This window comes from Lacerta agilis, chromosome 2, assembly GCF_009819535.1.
Source record: "Lacerta agilis isolate rLacAgi1 chromosome 2, rLacAgi1.pri, whole genome shotgun sequence".
In the NCBI taxonomy this organism is placed as follows: Eukaryota; Metazoa; Chordata; class Lepidosauria; order Squamata; family Lacertidae; genus Lacerta; species Lacerta agilis.
Window position 1 is genome coordinate 104554650 of NC_046313.1, and position 18272 is coordinate 104572921.

Below are 18272 nucleotides of genomic sequence, written 5' to 3' on the forward strand. Positions count from 1 at the left end.
CAAAAACAGGGATCCAACAACAACAACTTATTTATACCGAGCCAATCTGGCTGGGTTTCCCCAGCCACTCTGGGCAGCTTCCAACAAAATATTAAAAATACATTAAAACATCAGACATTAAAACCTTCCCTAAACAGGGCTGCCTTCAGTTGTCTTCTAAAAGTCAGATAGTTGTTTATTTCCTTGACATCTGATGGGAGGGCGTTCCACAGGGTGGGCCCCACTACTGAGAAGACCCTGCAACCTCACATCTCACAGTGAGGGAACCACCAGAAGGCCCTCAGAACTGGACCTCAGTGTCCGGGCTGAACAATGAGGGTGGTGGAGACACTCCTTCAGGTATACTGGGCCAAGGCCGTTTCATACAGATCCTCACAATTTTAATCAACCAAGCTCCCACATTTTCTCATATAAACCTAGCTCACATCCATGCGTAGGACTGCACCATGAAAATCACGGGTCCAGTACCTTGAGGCACCGCTGTGTTGCGAAAGCATAAGTTGAAGGAATGCAGCCCCATGATCTATGCACTGGAACCTCAAGACTAGACTACTGCAATGCATTCCGTGTGGGGCTACCCTTTGGCCTGGTGCAAAGGCTGCAGCTGGTGCAAAACACTGCAGGTACGACAGTTGATTATCACCAGCCCACAACTCCAGTGCTCAAAAGACTGCACTGCCTGACTAGACAGCTACTGGGCCAGGTTCAAGGTTCCTGTATTAATTTACAAGGCCCTTAATAATTTGCCCTTGCCATATATCCCAGCCCAATCACTGAGGTATTTGTTACAGTTAGCAGTCCCCAATGTCTGGGATGCATGGCTCATATTCTCACCAAGCTGTGGGTGCAGTACTGTGGACCCAATTTCACGAAACTCCCTTCCGGTTGAAGTCAGACAGGCCGCCAACCCTGTTGAACAACTGGCACCTACTCAATACTTTTTTTTTTAATTCCAGCAGGCATATTAATTGAAGCTTGGTTTTATAATTTTAACTGATCTTTTTTTTACTTTTTTTGTATTGTACCTTTGTAAACTGCTTTCTTAGAGACCGAGTCAGTTGAGCAGTATATAAATTCCGTAAAACATAAATTAATAAACAAATGGTGGTTTCTGCAGGGCTATGCCAGTGTTTCCCAAACTTGGGTCTCTAGCTGTTTTTGGACTACAATTCCCATCAACCCTGACCATTGGTCCTGCTAGCTAGGGATGATGGGAGTTGTAGTCCGAAAACAGCTGGGAAACGCTGAGCTACGCAGATGAGTTAACTCACAGCTGACCCAGTGGGCTTGAACTCTGCACCCCTCAGCTTTGGGGCTGTGACTTCAACACTGCCTTCTCCGGAGGCTGGCTGCACGAGAGAGTTATCCAATCCAGCAGCATCTGTGCCTGCCACACACCTGACAGCTGTAATAATAATAATTTATTATTTGTATCCTGCCAATCTGGCTGCATTTCCCCAGCCACTCTGGGCGGCTTCCAACAAAAGATTAAAAATACATTAAAACATAAGACATCAAAACTTCCCTAAACAGGGCTGCCTTCAGATGTCTTCTAAAAGTCAGATAGTTGTTTATTTCCTTGACATCTGATGGGAGGGCATTCCACAGGGCGGGCGCCACTACCAAGAAGGCCCTCTGCCTGGTTCCCTGTAACCTCACTTCTTGCAGTGAGGGAACCGCCAGAAGGCCCTCGGAGCTGGACCTCAGTGTCCGGGCTGAACGATGGGGCTGGAGAAGCTCCTTCAGGTATACTGGGCCGAGGCCGTTTAGGGCTTTAAAGGTTAGCACCAACACTTTGAATTGTGCTCGGAGAAGTACTGGGAGCCAATGTAGGTCTTTCAAGCTTACAGCTTACAGACTGCACCTTGTAACAGGTGTCTGGCCCAGCAGCAGCCTAAGGCTGACAAGCCACTGAAACTGGCATTCATTTCATAAACCCTGCAGGGCTCAATGTCTGTGTTTGTGTGTGTGTTTCTGTTCTGCCCGAGGGTCTGGGAATGGGAGAGAGCTCTTTACTATGACGCTTTTAAAATAAATAAATTACCAACAAACAAACCTGAGGCTACGGAATAGCAATGTCAGGTGCACGGGGGGGGGGGTGGTCTACTCGGAAGTAAGTACTGCGTCCACGGGCACTTAGAGCCGATTTAAGGAGCACCATGTTGCCTAAAAAAACCTCACCAAACATATGCAACGAAACGTTTCGCTGCAGAGGGAAGAGTTTGTGCACCGTGGAGGCTGGAGGGCTTCTATTCTACATGCCGGGGGGGGGGGGCGGCGAGGAAAATGTGCTTCGTGCGGGGGAGGGCAAGGAAGGAGCTGAGCTCTAACTACAAGGTATAGGCTACCACGCTTGAGCAGGCCCGACTCTGTGGGGCGGACCACCCTCTCTTTCTGGAGGAGGAGGTTCCCATCCACGGCGTGGCCTCCCGTACTCCTGAACGGGAAATCTCTGCAGCCCAAGACTCTCCGCGAGGCAGCTCCTCCCTTCCTGCCTTGAGCCGCCGCCAGCCTCGCCCCCCTCCCCAGTTATCTGGTGCCTGCCAAGCCCCGCCCCTCTTCATTGTCCTCCCCTTCTGTTTATACACAAAGACCCCCATCTTCTTCCCCCTTCCTCCATCCCTCGCTTTTTTCCTCTCCTTTTTTTCCCTTTTTTTAAAAAAATCTTTTCTCTTCCCCTTCTTTTTCCCCACCCTTTCTTTCTCTCTCTCTTTCTCTCTCTCCCCCCTCCCCGCCCTCCTGGGTTAAAGGATTTGAGCAATGGGTCTGGAGGTGGAGCTCGTCGGAGGATTAGAAGAAGCGGATGTGAGAAGAGATTGAGAGAGATTTCTCTCTCTCTCTCTTCTCTGCCTCGCTCTGTCGCTCCGATCCCGAAAACTTCTCGGAAAGAAGCAGAGGGGGGAGGAGGAAAGAGGAAGGTGTTGTTTTTTTAAAGGAAAAAAAAGGGAACTATCCTAACCCCCTTCCTCCCCTCCACCCAGCAACAATCCTGACTCAGACCCGCTTGGATCTGCCCTCCCTTCCCTTCCCGCTTGGGGAAAGGGGAAAAAAAAGAGATCTCGGAGGCTGCTGAAATCGCCCGCCAAGCAAAGGACCAGCTCCGCCTGCGCCCAGCCACGCTCCCGGGGATCATGGGCCAAGCGAGGGATCCAGCCTGCCGCCTGCCCCAAACCTCAAGGACCTAGCTGGATTGAGACTCTCCTCGGGTGTTTGCGTGTCGTCGGAATACTGTTTTCCGCTCCGGGTCCTCCGAGAACTGGAGGTGGCTTTTTTTTTTTTCTTGGCTCCGGATCTGGGTTCTGAATTCGACGTGGACGACCCTCCTGCCTTCTCGGACGCCTGGGTTCTAACGGAGCCGTGAAGAATTTCCGTGGAAGGTGGAGCGGGGGAGAAGAAGAAGGAGAAGAAAGGATTCTTTTGATCTCAAAATACACTGCTTTTACCCTTCCAATTCTCGGGCACTTTGATTCTCTCCAGATACTGAAATACATTATCTCTACCGCTGGCTGGAAAAAGGGCTCCTTTGATCTCTTGGTTCCCCTCCGGACTCCTGGGTTCTGTCGACTTATTGGAACGCTCCAGCATTTTAATTATTTATTTTTGATGTCTATAATCCTCTTTCCTCCTGAGCTCCCGGACTGCTGAATTCTCGGGATTTTCTGAATATTAAGAAATTCTTGTTCTACAGACACCCACCCACTTCTCTCCATCCTTTTGGACTTCTGGGTTTCCAACTGAGATTTGAGCCCATCTTTACGCCGACGCCACCACCTTGGGCTTTGTGCTGATTTCCTCATCAGGGATCCTGGCTTCCTGACCCAATTAAGAACTTTTAAGAGGAGGAGTTAGGTACCAAAGTCAACTCGGCACCTCCATCGTTGTTGGCTTTTGCATTCCTGGAATCGCTTGAAATTCTCGCATCCGGACTCTGGTAAATTTGATATTTAATTTTATCTCATTTGCACCCCGCCTCTTGCAGCCCCACAAACCCACTTTTCCTTTTCAGTCATCCACTGGGGGGCATTCTGATCAGTTTCTGCCAACAGGCAGGAGAAATCGGAGCCGCTGGGGATTTATTTTATCCCATTTATTTAATTACAACTTACTTCCTGTCGATAATATTAATCTCCCCCCTACCCCCCCCCCCCCGTTGCCAGTCGCATGGGTCCTTGGTGACCTTCTGAACCCGAACCATTCCCCTCCTCAGGTTCAGATGAAAAGAATTTCCTCCCCCCCTCCCAATTTGTGGGCCAAAAAAAAATTGACCCCCAAACTATATCCCTCTTATCTGAGGTTAGTTTCCACTACTCGGTACGAAAGCTGCAAGACCTGCATGTTTTAATTCAGATCAAGTAAGGAGGATGGCCCGTCAGCCCCTTAGCCTGTGCACACACCTGCCTCTTCAGATTAGTCTGTGCCACTTTTTCAATCTGGATTAAACAGCCTGGAATAATTTCACCACCCCTGATGTATTACTCCCTGTCACCAATAAGAATTAAAAAGCACACCTGCAGCATTAATAGCCATTGAGTGGGTTTTCAGAACAGTGGCAGATAGGGAGCTACCTTGTTATGAATCAGGCTGTCCAGGGTGGAGGGTTGGGCATCCTTTTCCCCATCTCTTTAACCACTCTGGCCTCATCTACAAAACTATGGCTGCAGCATGCCACACTGCCCCCCCCCTTTCTCCACGGCTCCTTCCTTCATTGAGCTCCTTGCATGAAGATCCACGTGGAGAGCTGTCACCGCCCCAAGGCAGGGCAGGCAGCATATGGTGTGGGGTGTGTGTCTGGGTGTGAGCCGGAAAAAAAAAAGATGTGTGGATTGCATGCAGGGAAAGAAAGCAACTCCCAGGTGGAGCTCCCCGAAAGAGGGCTTTTCATTTCCACGCCCCTCCCTTTCCCTTCCTGAACTGACCCTCACAGTTATCTTTCCTTCCCAAGTTCCTCCATTTTCTTCTTCATCGGTTTTTCCTTCCCTGAATCTGTCTTGCTCCCCCTCCCTACTTTCCCAACCCTCTTTCCTCACCGCAATTCCAACTCCTTCCTGCCTTGATAGCCCCTTTCCCTTCATGCCTTCCCCCCACTCTCCTTCAGTCACATCCCCGTTCCTTTTCTCTCACTCTCACAAGCCTTTTCCCATCTACTCCCATTTTGCTATTCGCCTTCCTTCCTTCTCCCCCTCCTCTTTCCCCCATTCGCTTCCCTCTTTATTCCCCATTCCTCTTTATCTCTCTTCCTGCTCCTCCTGAGTCTTTCACTTTTCCCAACTTGCTCTCCCTCCTCTTCTTTCTCATCCCTGGATTTCCCATTCTTCTCACGTTCCCTCCTTCTTCCCCAGGTTTCCCTCCCCGAGCTCCTCAGGCGAAGATGTCTTCTTCGGCTTCAGCTCTGCCGGAGTGGAAGCTCCAGCTCCTGGAGCGCCGGCGCAAGGAGGAGGAGGAGGCCCGCCGGCGGGAACGGGAGCAGCAAGACCGCATGGCCAAAATGCCCGCCTGGAAGAGGGAGATCATCGAAAGGCGCCGGGCCAAGCAGGGCTCCGGCACCTCTTTCTCCGAGTCTGGGGGGCCTGGAGGGACTGAGAGTGGCGCAGCTCCGGCTTCCAGCGCTCCACAGCCCTGCCAGGAGGGGGAGCCGGAGAGTTCGGTGCTGCAGGAGAAGATCGGCCCCATCCACCAAAACCCATTCATCCAGCTGGAAAAGAGGCGCCACAAGGAGTCGGTCCCGTCCGAGAGCGACCTCGCCAATGCCAAAGCCAAGCAGATCGTCGACCTCTACGGGCAGATCCCGGGCGTCCGCACCTTGCGTGCGGACAATGTCATCATCATTGAGACGGTCCCAGGGGCGCCGCCAGCGCAGCTCGCCAGCAGCCGGCAAACGGGCGAAGCCAAATCGGGGAGCGTGGAATCCCTCAACGAGCTGCTGGCTCGGCGCGGGGGTAGCGTGACCGAGATCCGCGCCGGGGAGGTCTTCATCGTCAAGTCGGCCTTGAGCCGCAGCGTGGAAGATCTCAATTCGGTTGGCCGGGCGGAGAGCCGGGGGTCGCTGCCCGAGCAGCACCGAGGGAGGGTCAGCAAACTGCTGAGCCACTTCAGCCAGGAGGGCGGCAGCATCGGGTCGGCGTCTCCGCGCCCGGTGAGGTCGCTGAGTACCGAGAACCTGACGGAAAGCAGCTACGTGGCAAGGAGGCCGGCCCGTTTGGCGGCGGACCCCAGCCCGACCAGGAAGCACTTCGACAACACCCCTAGCCCTCCGCGCGACCTTCCTGGGTTGAGCCCGCCCGTGCCCTACACTGTGGCATCTTATCGCAGCCAGTTTGAATCCAAATCGAGCAGCGGCGAAGGCTGGCCAGATAGCCCTCCCAGGCGCTCGCCGACCGGGAGGAGCTGGGGGCGGGAGGCTGCTTCACCGGAGAGAAGCCCCAGGAAGGACAGTGTGGATTCGGAGGCCGCTTTCGAGATACAGCCGGCCCCCCCGCCAGCTCCGGTGGCTGAGGACGATGTCCAGGGCAAAGCCTTGGCCAACCTGCGCCTGCACTCTCGGAACTCCTTTGTGGTCATGCCACGCCGGGCCCCGTCCTCCCCACCCCCAGAACTCAAGCAGGAAGCCAGCCCTTCTCTGTCTGCTGTCAAGCCCCCAGCCCCCACTTCCTGCTCCTCGCTTCTCCCGGACGCGGAGGAAGAGCCGCCCGAGGCTGCAGAGGCCATGAGGCGTGGTGTGGGGAGCGCCGCCGCCAAGGAGGACGTCCGGGTGGGGGGCTTGGCCCGCACCTCGTCCCCCCACCCGGCCGTGCAGCGGCGCAGCGGCAACACCATCACCATCAACCCTCGCAAGGCCCCTGCCGCACCTGTGTCCGTGGTGGAGAACGGCATCGAGAGCGACACTTCCCCGGCTGCGGCGCCGATGAAGAAACGCTACCCTACGGCCGAGGAGATCCAGGTGATCGGAGGCTACCTGTCCCTGCAGAGGTCCTGCCTTGCCAAGAACGACCCACACCGGAAAAAGGTACATGCTCCTGGCTGGCTGGGCTGGGCCTGACTCAGCTTCTCAGGACCTCCTTAGCTTCTCTCGCCACTGCCCCCTTTTGAGTTTGCTTCTTGCTGCCTGCTTTCTAACTTGGGTGTGATTTTTTCACCGTCTTCCTTCTCTCCCAAATTATCCTCCGATTCCTTTTGTTTTCTTTTTCCTACTTCCCTCCCTTCTTTCATTACTTCGTCCTCTTTACTCATAATTCTGGCGCAACTGGAAATAGTCATGTAAGGAATTGTACCGAGGCGACTTAGCTTGTTACAGGGTGTGGGATTCGAAAGCAGGAACCTGGTGAGCTAGGCTTCTTGTATGATTGAGCCTTCCCGTAGCTTTTCTTATTTCTTTTTACAAAGTGCAGAATGCTTCGCTATTCCCGCCGGTTAGGTCACTGCTGTTCCCATTTTACAGATGGCAAAAATGAGGCCAAGGAGATGCAGCTTGCTCGAGGGTAGCCTTATGTCTGAAGGGATTTGAATTCATGCCTAGGAAGCTGCCTTATACAGAGTCAGACCACCTAGCTCCGTTTTGTCTAAACTGATTAGCAGCCGCTCTGCAGGGGATCAGATGAGTGGGGGGAGGGGCTCCCATCCCTTTCTGAGGATGGCAGGGATTGAACCTGGGTCGCATCTTTTGCAGGCAAAATTGTGTGCTCCACCCACTGAGCTGCACAGCCTTGCAGGTCCTGGGCTCTAGCCCCCAAACACCCTAGCTTTCTTTTAGCTACTTCCTCTTCATCTTGGGCATTCCTTTCATGTTAGGCATAGTGATGTGAAGGCCTTTTTTTTTGTTTTGTATATTAAAAGGCGCACTGTACGCAGTAATTTTACTCATTGCCTTGTAAGGCAAAACATTTAGCAGGATCAGCTGTCTGCTGGAGCACTTAGTCCTTTTCTCCTGTGCTTTTTTTGTCCCTCTTTCACTCTTTCTTTATCTCTTTCCTCCACCCCTTCTCTGAATTTCCTCCTCACCTTCTGCCCTCAGCCTTGCTCCGACAAACTCTGCTGCGTCCTGAGAATTGCAATAGCCTTCCCCTGCCTTCCCCGTGCATAATTTTACACGGGAGCTGTGGCTGTGGTTTGATGTTGACCAACAAACTCTAGACAAAAGATTGGAGTGTTTGCACATTAAAAAAGCACTTTTGAGCTTCTGTTTCTGTTGGTGCCATGCCTGGGTGTTCTTAATGGAGGACAGAATGCAGAACATTGTCTGCAATGTGTAGGGTTATTGTTGCTGTATTTTTTACACTTGTTTGCAGTTGTTTTTGGTTTACAGATGGATTTTAGACTCTCATTTGTAAATGACCTTTGGCTATTTATAGACGAGGACCCCAGGAGAGCCCCAGTTACGGGCTAGGTCCCCTGTTGGGCTGGCTGGGCTTCACAAGCTGCACATCCAAAACGCAAATCTTCTCCCGGTTCAAAGGGGGATCAATATCACAGTTGTAGTTAACATGCAATTGCTTGTTCATCTGAAATTTCATCAGTTGGCTGTGATCACTTGAATGCAATGACTGCCAAAAGGAGAAAAGCTTCCCCTGTGAAGGATCCTTTTCTCGGTAAACGCATTTCTCCAAGACACTTGGTTCTCTGTTTCTTCACACGGTGGTCTGGATTATGGGTTGTGTTCTCAAACGTGCCTGCGTGTTTGCAGATTGCCATGACTCATGGCAAAAGAGGTTCCCATTCCCAGTCATTCTTAATATCCAAAGAGCAAAACGCCAGCAATTTCTGACTTTTGCCAGTAAACGTTGAACCCGGCTGGGTATCCAAATGTCATGCTTGTTTTTCCATCGTTTAGTTGCTCGAAGGACACTTCCCATGCCATGGATACGAATGTCAAAAAAAACACAAGCCGCACACCACAGATGTTTCTGGTGTTTCCAGTTGGGCTGTTTAAAATCGTAAGAACAAAATATAAAATCAAAAAATCCTTCCAGTAGCACCTTTGTTGTTGTTCAGTCGTTCAGTCGTGTCCGACTCTTCGTGACCCCATGGACCAGAGCACGCCAGGCACCCCTATCCTCCACTGCCTCCTGTAGTTTGGCCAAACTCATGCCAGTTGCATCGAGAACACTGTCCAACCATCTCATCCTCTGTCGTCCCCTTCTCCTTGTGCCCTCCATCTTCCCCAACATCAGGGTCTTTTCCAGGGAGTCTTCCCTTCTCATGAGGTGGCCAAAGTACTGGAGTCTCAACTTCAGGATCTGTCCTTCCAGTGAGCACTCAGGGCTGATTTCTTTAAGGATGGATAAGTTTGATCTTTTTGCAGTCCATTGGACTCTCAAGAGTCTCCTCCAGCACCATAATTCAAAAGCATCAATTATTTGGTGATCAGCCTTCTTTATGGTCCAGCTCTCACTTCCATACATTACTACTGGGAAAACCATGGCTTTAACTATACGGACCTTTGTTGGCTTTTTAAGATGCTGTCTAGATTTGTCATTGCTTTCCTCCCAAGAAGCAGGCGTCTTTTAATTTTGTGACTGCTGTCACCATCTGCAGTGATCATGGAGCCCAAAAAAGTAAAATCTCTCACTGCCTCCATTTCTTCCCCTTCTATTTGCCAGGAGGTGATGGGACCAGTGGCCATGATCTTAGTTTTTTTGATGTTGAGCTTCAGACCATATTCTGCGCTCTCCTCTTTCACCCTCATTGTTTGTTCTTGGTATGAGCTTTTGTGTGCATGCACAGAAGAAGTGTGCATGCACACGAAAGCTCATGCCAAGAACAAACTTAGTTGGTCTCTAAGGTGCTACTGGAAGGATTTTTTGACTTTATATTTTGTTTTGACTATGGCAGACCAACATGGCTACCTACCTGTAACTAAAATCGTAAGAGTTACTGGTTACTGCCAGCATTTACCAAATTCTGACATTTACCACCACACACACTTAAGTCCTTGTTTGCATGTAACAATAAGCCAGACTCTTTGGCACATTGTGTTTTCAGAGAATCAAAGAGCTAAGGAAATGACCGTAGTAACAGCAGCAGCAGCAGCATACTTGCATGCTGTAAATGGAGCAAGATAGGACATGTCAAAACCAGAGGAGAATCCTCTGCACAGCTTCCAGGTAGAGCTTAATGCAGCCTGAAGTTTAGGCTGTGATTTGGGCCTCTGAGGAACAGGGTGCTTTGTGAATTAAGGAGGTGACTAGCTGTCTTGAGCCTTATCCTGGGTCCTGCTCTCTGCTTGGACTAAAACACACACAGAAACCAAGCTGTGGAAAAGGAAAAGAATCAGGTTGGAACGGGCATTGTCACCTACTAAAGCAAGAAGTTCCCATAGCTATGATTTACCGGTACTTCTTTCACCAGGGACAGACTCAACACTAATGTTTTCTAGCATGCCAATACCTGAAACATTAGAGCCCCCAGCTGCCAGTGGTGCATCGTTTTCTAATATGTGATACGTATATGAAATAAGTCTATTTATTTGCAGAATGGTCACTTTCCTGCTCAGCTGAAAAAGACTGCGCAGAGCAGCTTACGGATGTCTGTGGCAGGACAGTCCCTACCCCTAGTCTTAAAAGTCTCAGGGGCATGACACAAAAGGGAGAAAGGACTGGGAGGGAGAAGGAAAAACACAAGTTTATGTGCTGTGTCTTAGGTACAGAGCTCTTGCAATGAGCAGCTTCATGGCAATAATTCCTTGGTGGAGGGCAGGTCCTCCAGAGCTGGCATCAGCCAAGCGGCAGCAACTTTCTCCCCAGGGCCTCCCCAATCTAGTCACCCTCCTGTGTGTTTGTGGAGAGGAACCTACGATCACCCAGGTGTTACAAGACTACACCTGGAGGACGACAGGTACACCATGCCTGCTCTATGCCATCTGCACTGCAGCATAAGCTTCTCTTTGAGTGGCTGCAGCTTACAGAAGATGGCATCGCCTTAGGCTCTACGGTGTGTGACCTTGGGTTCGTGATGTGTGTGTATCTGTGGAAGTGCAGTGTTCGAAATTCGCAAGGCGCGTTTTGCACCTGGCTGTCGGCCACTTGCGACCAAGCGAAGGTGCCAGGATGGCGCCTGCCGTCTCCACCATCTGGAGGTGCTTCCCTGGGGATCCTTGGATCTTGACTGTTTTCACACGCTAGCAACACATCCTGTAGAATTCTGCACGTTATATTTTTATTTGCGCAATTTCAGGAAACAAAAAGCCGTGTTGAAAAATACAACCTTCGAACCGCCTGCCCCCCAAATGGGAACTAGGCATTCTGTTTTGGCGACTGCAACCCTGGTTTAAGGATCTGTTTGGTGCCCAGCTTATATATCTGAGTTTCTAACACTGGTAGCCACACTCACTTGATTACACCAGCGTTTTCGACCTTGTGCAGCACTGGCTTGTGGCCCTCGAGGGGTTGCCAGAGGGCAATCTGGCCCTTGGGCATAAAACCTTTAGCTGCCCGTGCCATAGAGGAAGCACTTCAGGCATAATATATATGCCTCACTTGCTGCCATGGAGATAACCTCCTGCTCCTCTCGCCATGTCAGTGGAAGAGTCCAAAATGTGCTGCCCTCAAACGGCACCCAAAGTTCACCACTTGAGACAGAGTCTTTGTGATTTGATTGGCCTCGAAAGCATCTAGTTAATACTGGAAGACATTACACACAGAAGCCTTAAGTTCCCTCCCACAAAAGCCCTTTCATGCTAGTCGCCCTATACTACGGTTCTGGGGTCATTGGATGGGCCCCGAACAAATGTAGTAGCCTGTCTCTTCAGTGCATCATAAGGGAGTTATTTAGCCAAATTGCCAGCTACGTGCGAGGCATCCAGGCTACATCTTTGTTGCCGATTGCCAGCGGCATTTTCTGCAGCCAGCTTCAGAAATGCTACCCAGTTTCTAACCGGCCGTAAGCACAGACATCTGCCTCCCAGCTTATTAACGCTGTCCTGCCATTTCCAATCTCTTGCACAACATTCCCCCAACGTGGGAATCGAGGACTAAATAGCAGCTTTAAGTCCCGAGCAACTTAGCTTAAATACACCCTTTGCGGGGATCCTTTGTCAGCCTTTAATTATCACTCATTAAGAAAATTCCTCAGTTCTTCTGTTACTCAACTCCAAGCCGTTAGTGCTGGGGTCCGTAAGGAACATGGGCTTTTGAACCACATCTGCCCCCACGTTATACTACAACTAAACGAGGTTTAAATTGACTTAACATTCTTGGTTTCTCAAGAGGAACTCTGGGAATTATATGTTGTATTATATGTTGCATTCAAGGGCTGAGAATTCTGCTTCAGTCACCAGTCCCATTGCGGAATGGAGTTTCTTTGAGAGGGAGACTTGGCGGTTTAAAAGGGGTAATTACTTTTTAATTAACCGTGATTTAGTTTGTTAAGGTTTTCACAATGGAAGACTGCAGTCCCTTATTCTGCTTACCAGCTTCCCTTCTTCCCAGCCTAGGCTGTTGTTGCGCATTGATGTGCAGAAATCCACCTTCAATGCGTGGAGACAAACGTTGTCAGCTGCTAATGTCAGCTGCAGTGACTGGTTGAAACTTTGACAATGCTGTGGACTATTTGAGCTTTAGGTACCATCCCAAAACAAACATAAACCAGCAGCTGAGATCCACACACAGTGCCACACACAGTCATGAGAAGGGGAAGTCAGCAAGCTTTATCTCCTCCCCACCCCAGTGCGCATGGAAGCATTTTGTGGCCATGCATGCGTGAGCTTCTCTGAATTCTGCCCAGTGTTTGCTTGAAGAAACATGCAGACTCGCATTCCAGGGGTCATGAAGTGAGGGCTACTTGGCCACTTTCAGCTCCTGCAGATGTTGTTTCTGTAGGCAGGGCCTGGGGGGAAAAAACCAGAACCTTACAAAGAAGCAAAAAGTTCAAGAATTAAAGCCAACTCAGGTTTATCTTTGCCTGCTCTGTGAGCTAGTAAATGGAGCATTTATCTGCTATTAATCACCCAAGCCTTCTTGTTCATCTCCACAACAGAATAACCTGTGTCTGCGCATTGTTTTTTAAAAACATTTTTATTTGATTTTACAAATACAAGGTTATTAAAATCCAAATATAAATCCATATACAGAGATTCCGCCGAATCTCACAACTTCCCCCCACCCCCTCCATGGGGTCCGATTTTGAACACTTACAACTGCATATTCTTCCATACTCTTTTATATCAATCCATATTGTCCATGATATTTGTTAGACTACAAGTGAAATCAAAATCATGCCAATGTTTCCATCTGCTTACAGTGGTCTCCTAAGTAACTTTTTAAAATTTCCCATTTTTTTAATAAAGGTTTTGTCCTCTTGGTTTCTGAGTTTTCCAGTCAGTTTTGCCATTTCGGCATAGTCCATCAGCTTGGTTTGCCATTCCTCTTTGGTAGGGACCTTGTCTTCTTTCCATCTCTGGGCTAGTAGCATCCGGGCGGCTGTTGTTCCATACAGAAAAAGTCTTTTCTGCTCCTTTGGAATGTCGGTGCCTATAATTCCTAATTAAAAAAAGCTTCTGGTTTCATGATGATCTGTAGGGTTTGTGCGTTTTACATCCCCTCATGCAATGCTCTGTACCTTGACTGAACCTTCTTCATTCTGATGATCTGGCTAGCTTAGGTGAGTTTGGCATATAGATATCCTACCTCTGGTTTTACCACCATGCAACACCTCTCACTCCCAATTTCTACGGTGTTCAGAATTTCAAAATACTTCATGCCAGTGGTGGGGAATCGGCGGCTCTCCTGATATTGCCGGACACCATTCCTGTCATTCCTGGCCGTTAGCCATGTTGGCCGAGGGTCCCAACTCCAATAACATCTATAGGACCACAGGCTTCCCATCCCTTTCGTACTGTTTAGGAAACAAAGTGTGATCCCCATAAAGGCAGACAGTATTTCTAAGAACCAGAGCTGACTCCATAAAGTTACAGTTTCATTCTACTCAAGGCAACTGGCACATGTAGGTGCAGATTCTATTTTTTGCCATTAAATGGGCACAAGTTATCCTGATCGCAATCTCCCCTTCTAAAGTGTGTGGTTTGATCCCCTCGCCACCCTCTCCCTCGCCATCCGACAGACTTGTTTGCATTTCACCCAAGCCTGTTCACGACATCCCTCAGGGGGGAAATTCCAACCCTGCCTTTTCATCCATCGCTGGACTCTTCTTTTCCTTGTCTCCCTTCACAAAAAAGCCCTTTTATCGAGTCTGATTCGCTGAAAGCAGCTAAGCCTGACTGGAGTCCTCCCCACCCCACCCAGCCGCTTCATTTCTTTGGCCTGAGCAATTGCTGTTGGGCTCCAGTCCAGGGCTGACACAACGGCCTCTGAGAGGAAGCGAGGCCGGCTGACATCAGCTGAAAGCAGCGGCTGGCTTGCCCTCAGCCTCCTCCTTCCTCTTCTGAGCGAACAGATCTGTGAGAACGATCTCCCAACTCTTGCTTCCTTGCCTGGGCCAAAGCCCCAGTCAGAAAAGGGAGCTGGACTACAGGGCTAATCTGATTTCTGGTGGGGGAAAGGGCAAAGATGTTACAAATCACCCGACAGACAGACTTTCCTGGGGGAAACAAGCTATCCGAAAGATGGCTTCCTGTGGTACCTCAGAAGGCGAGGAGCTTCTTGTGGCATTCACAGACAACAGCTTATTTCAACACACATATTTATTTGGATTTTTTTTTTAAAAAACACCACATTCACCCACTCGCAGACCTTCCACTGTGAGGGTAGCAGTTTGCTAAACTTTTAACTTGTTTTTTAAACTGTCTGACATGGCTGCGGGGACGATTCAGTCCCACCACAAGTGCAGCAGATGAAGGTTCCTGTTTCTCTCTCATTTGTCTTGCGCAGGGAAGGAGAGCAGGATGGGGATGTGGGGAGCTTGTGCAGCCTCCCCACCTGCCACCATAGCGACCTGTGGTGGAGTTGGATCATGCCTCAAATATTTGCTTAAGAGTGAGAAAACGTTGCTGAGGGGGCACGCTGGCAGTTCCAAAGAGGGCTACATACTTCACAAATGGAGCCAGTGTCTTGAAGAATTGTGGGCCATGGGGAAGTGTCCGCAAATGCAGTGTTTTCCCTCATGGCACTGCAGGGATGGGAGAAGCTGCACCGTTCAGAAGTCACTAATGTGCAGCGGCACCTGTCAGCAGCATTCAGTCTTTCGAGACCCATAAATTACTGATATAACTCCTGTCTGCGACTTGTGACACAGATTTTAATTTTGTGGCTTAGGGGTGTGGGTGTGGGTGTTTTACCTCTACCAGCCCTAAGCCTATTTCTTATCTCTCCTTTTTTCCCTTCCTTTTGCTCACCTCTCTCTCTGCCTTTGTCCCCAACATATACTTGTAGCACTGTTGATTTGGAGGGGAAACACAAAAGAATTAGGCTAGCAACTCCTCCACAAGAAAGGTCCATGATCCCATTGGTGGTGGTGGTGGTGTGTGTGTGTGTGTGTGTGTGTGTGTACTCGACTCATCAGGTGTCTCTTTTTACTCAATTTGTTGTTGCTGTTTAGTCATTTAGTCATGTCCAATTCTTCGTGACCCCGTGGACCAGAGCATGCCAGGCACTCCTGTCTTCCACTGCCTCCCGCAGTTTGGTCAAACTCATGTTGGTAGCTTCGAGAACACTGTCCAACCATCTTGTCCTCTGTTGTCCCCTTCTCCTTGTGCCCTCCATCTTTCCCAACATCAGGGTCTTTTCCAGGGAGTCTTCTCATGATGTGGCCAGAGCCTCAGCTTCAGGATCTGTCCTTCCAGTGAGCACTCAGGGCTTGATCTTTTTGCAGTCCATGGGACTCTCAAGAGTCTCCTCCAGCACTCAAGAGTTACCCAGACCCATAGAGCACTTTTCGCCATAGCGTCACATAGAGCACTTTTCGCCATAGCGTCACCACAAATAACAGTGCAACCTGCAACCTGATTACAGAAATTCTGTCAAGTTCATTTCTCACAAAATGTGCATAGGACCACAGTCCTGAACGGCAACCGTATTCATGCTTTCTTGGGAGTAAGTCCCATTGAGCTTAGTGAGGCTTACTTCTGAGTAAACATGTGTAGGATTGCACTGTTTTTGTCCCTTCCTTTTTAATTCTTTTATTCCTAAGGCGCCATTTGTTAATCACTGCCATTCACTTTGTAGCTCAATCCCAAACCTTTTGGCTTAAAACTTAAAGCCTGGTGAGTTCAGTAAGACCTATGTCCCAGTCAGCATGCTGGTAGATGGGGCATATTATTTGTACACACACACACACACACACACACACACACACCCCAAGCCCATTGTGTGTTCTTTGCAGACATATTACAGCCTGTTAGCCTAAAACCATTATATATAAAGAGAAAAGCATTTTGTTGACTCTTGGAACAGGAAAGCTCAATCGTTTTTCCTCTCCCTTTTCAGACGTGATCCAATCACCCTTATCCTCACATTGCTGTCCTATGCACAGAATAGCCTGTTAGTTCATTGGTGCTTATTCCTATATAATCATGCATAGGATTTCAGCCTCAGTTTCTCTTTTCTCACTGCTGCCCATCCCTGACTGACAGTCAAGTGCAATTCTGTGGATATCTATTTAGAAAGGCCCCATTCAGTTCAGTGCAGTTTACCCCCAGGTAATTCTGTACCGGATTATACAATGTAGATCTCTTTTCTTTCTCTCTGGGACTGCCCTTCTCCTGGGGAGGGGGGAATTCAGACTTATTTACAGCTGCCTCTTTGACAGATGCAACCCACATCGCAAGCAAGAACACAGACAAGACACAATTTTCCACATCCTGACTCTGTAGTGGCCCCTGCCAGCATGGATTCTGGTGATGTTTTGTTGAGTCCCCTCCTCCTAGGCCCTGTGGTTTTGGCTGCATCTCAAAACTCCTTTTGTCTCGTTCTGGCTCTAACTGTCCTGCCAGCTGTAACTGGCCAAGGGGCTGATGGGTGAGCACAGAGAGGATGACAGAGTGAGCGATGACAACACTCAGGAAGTTAGGAGTGGTGGAATTCCTTGCTGTTGCTAACAGAGAACGTGGGTTTTCCCCAGGGCCTTTTGCAACACCGGGGACCTTTATGTACAGAGGGCATGTGCTCATGCAGGAATCACATACCCACCCACTCACATGCTCTCCCTATTGCAAAGCACTTTGAGAAGGAGTTTCAGGGGCCTAACAGAAGAGAAGAAGAGGGTGAATAATGGATCTCTGGGTTTAATTCCCACTTCTGGAAGGGGAGTGACGTTTTGTGGGCTAGAATAGAATAGGACAAAAATAAGACTCTGCCACCGTGATCAGAAAAAAAGAAAAATCCCGGGCAGCTCTTGCATCTTTAAGAGCAACTTCATGTGCATAAATTAGCACAGTCATGGGAAACCTCTGGTCCACTGGCCAAATTAGGACCAGCCCAAAGTGGCATGCAGGGTGTTGGAGGAGCTGAAATGAAGCCTTGCAGAGCGTGATGGTGGCATATATTGCTGCTGACCAATTATGTTCAGCTATATGGGCCAGTTCAGAAGCTCTGGTAACCTTAATTCTATCACCAGCTCTGAACAAAAAATAGTAGTTAAAGCAGGGAAAATGGCTAGACTTCCTATCTTCTGCCAAGAGGCTGGTGAGGGAATTGCCAGTGTCCTGAGTCCTGTGCATTTGACAGAGGAAAAAAAAACCCTAGCAATTCTTGGTTTATTGGTTTCCGGCTTTGTCACGAGCCAATGGTGGAGGTTCAGGAAGAGGAAAGCCAGGATTTATGAGGCAAAAATCCTGGCAGTATTCCCCAGTGGGGTCTGGGGAGCTCACTGCATCCCGCTGTGCCGTGCAAGCCCATGTCTGCCAACCTGAAAGGCAGAGTGGGTGCGACCTGGGAGTGTGTCCCTGCCATGGATGAACAACCACCTCCGGCATGATTTGCGCTTGGTTCCTCCATAATTTGGACAACTGGTATTAATCAAGAGGCACTCCTGGACTGACATATGCCAATGGGCTGCAATCAATCAGCTGCCGAAAATACTAGGCTTGGCTCTTAGAAGTTTATTGTGGCTTTATTTTGCTAATTCATTAGTTGCATAATACAGGTCAGCCTCTAAGGAGACTTACAATCAAGCTTAAAAAACATACAAAATAGTTAAAAACAACCATCAACAATTAATGACCATCAAAATTAAATCAGTACATTAACAACAACAACAGCTACTACTACTACTACTACTACTACTACTCCAGCCTCCACAGGAAACAAGCAAACAGAAATATTTTCAGCGACTGGCACAAACTAATCCACTTCATCCAAATGATGAACTAGGATCTTGCCCAGGACAGC

General features: G+C 49.2%; 1 protein-coding gene across 1 annotated transcript in view; it reads left to right on the plus strand.

Moving 5' to 3' along the window:
- The first annotated feature begins 2986 nt into the window (after positions 1-2986).
- PPP1R18 (protein phosphatase 1 regulatory subunit 18) overlaps positions 2987-18272 on the plus strand; it is a 43814-nt gene continuing 28528 nt past the window's right edge. Inside the window, exons 1-2 of the mRNA XM_033141547.1 lie at positions 2987-3931; positions 5340-7003. Of these exons, the coding sequence (XP_032997438.1) occupies positions 5369-7003 (1635 nt within the window). The 5' untranslated portion in view covers positions 2987-3931; positions 5340-5368. The remainder of the gene's footprint in view (positions 3932-5339; positions 7004-18272) is intronic.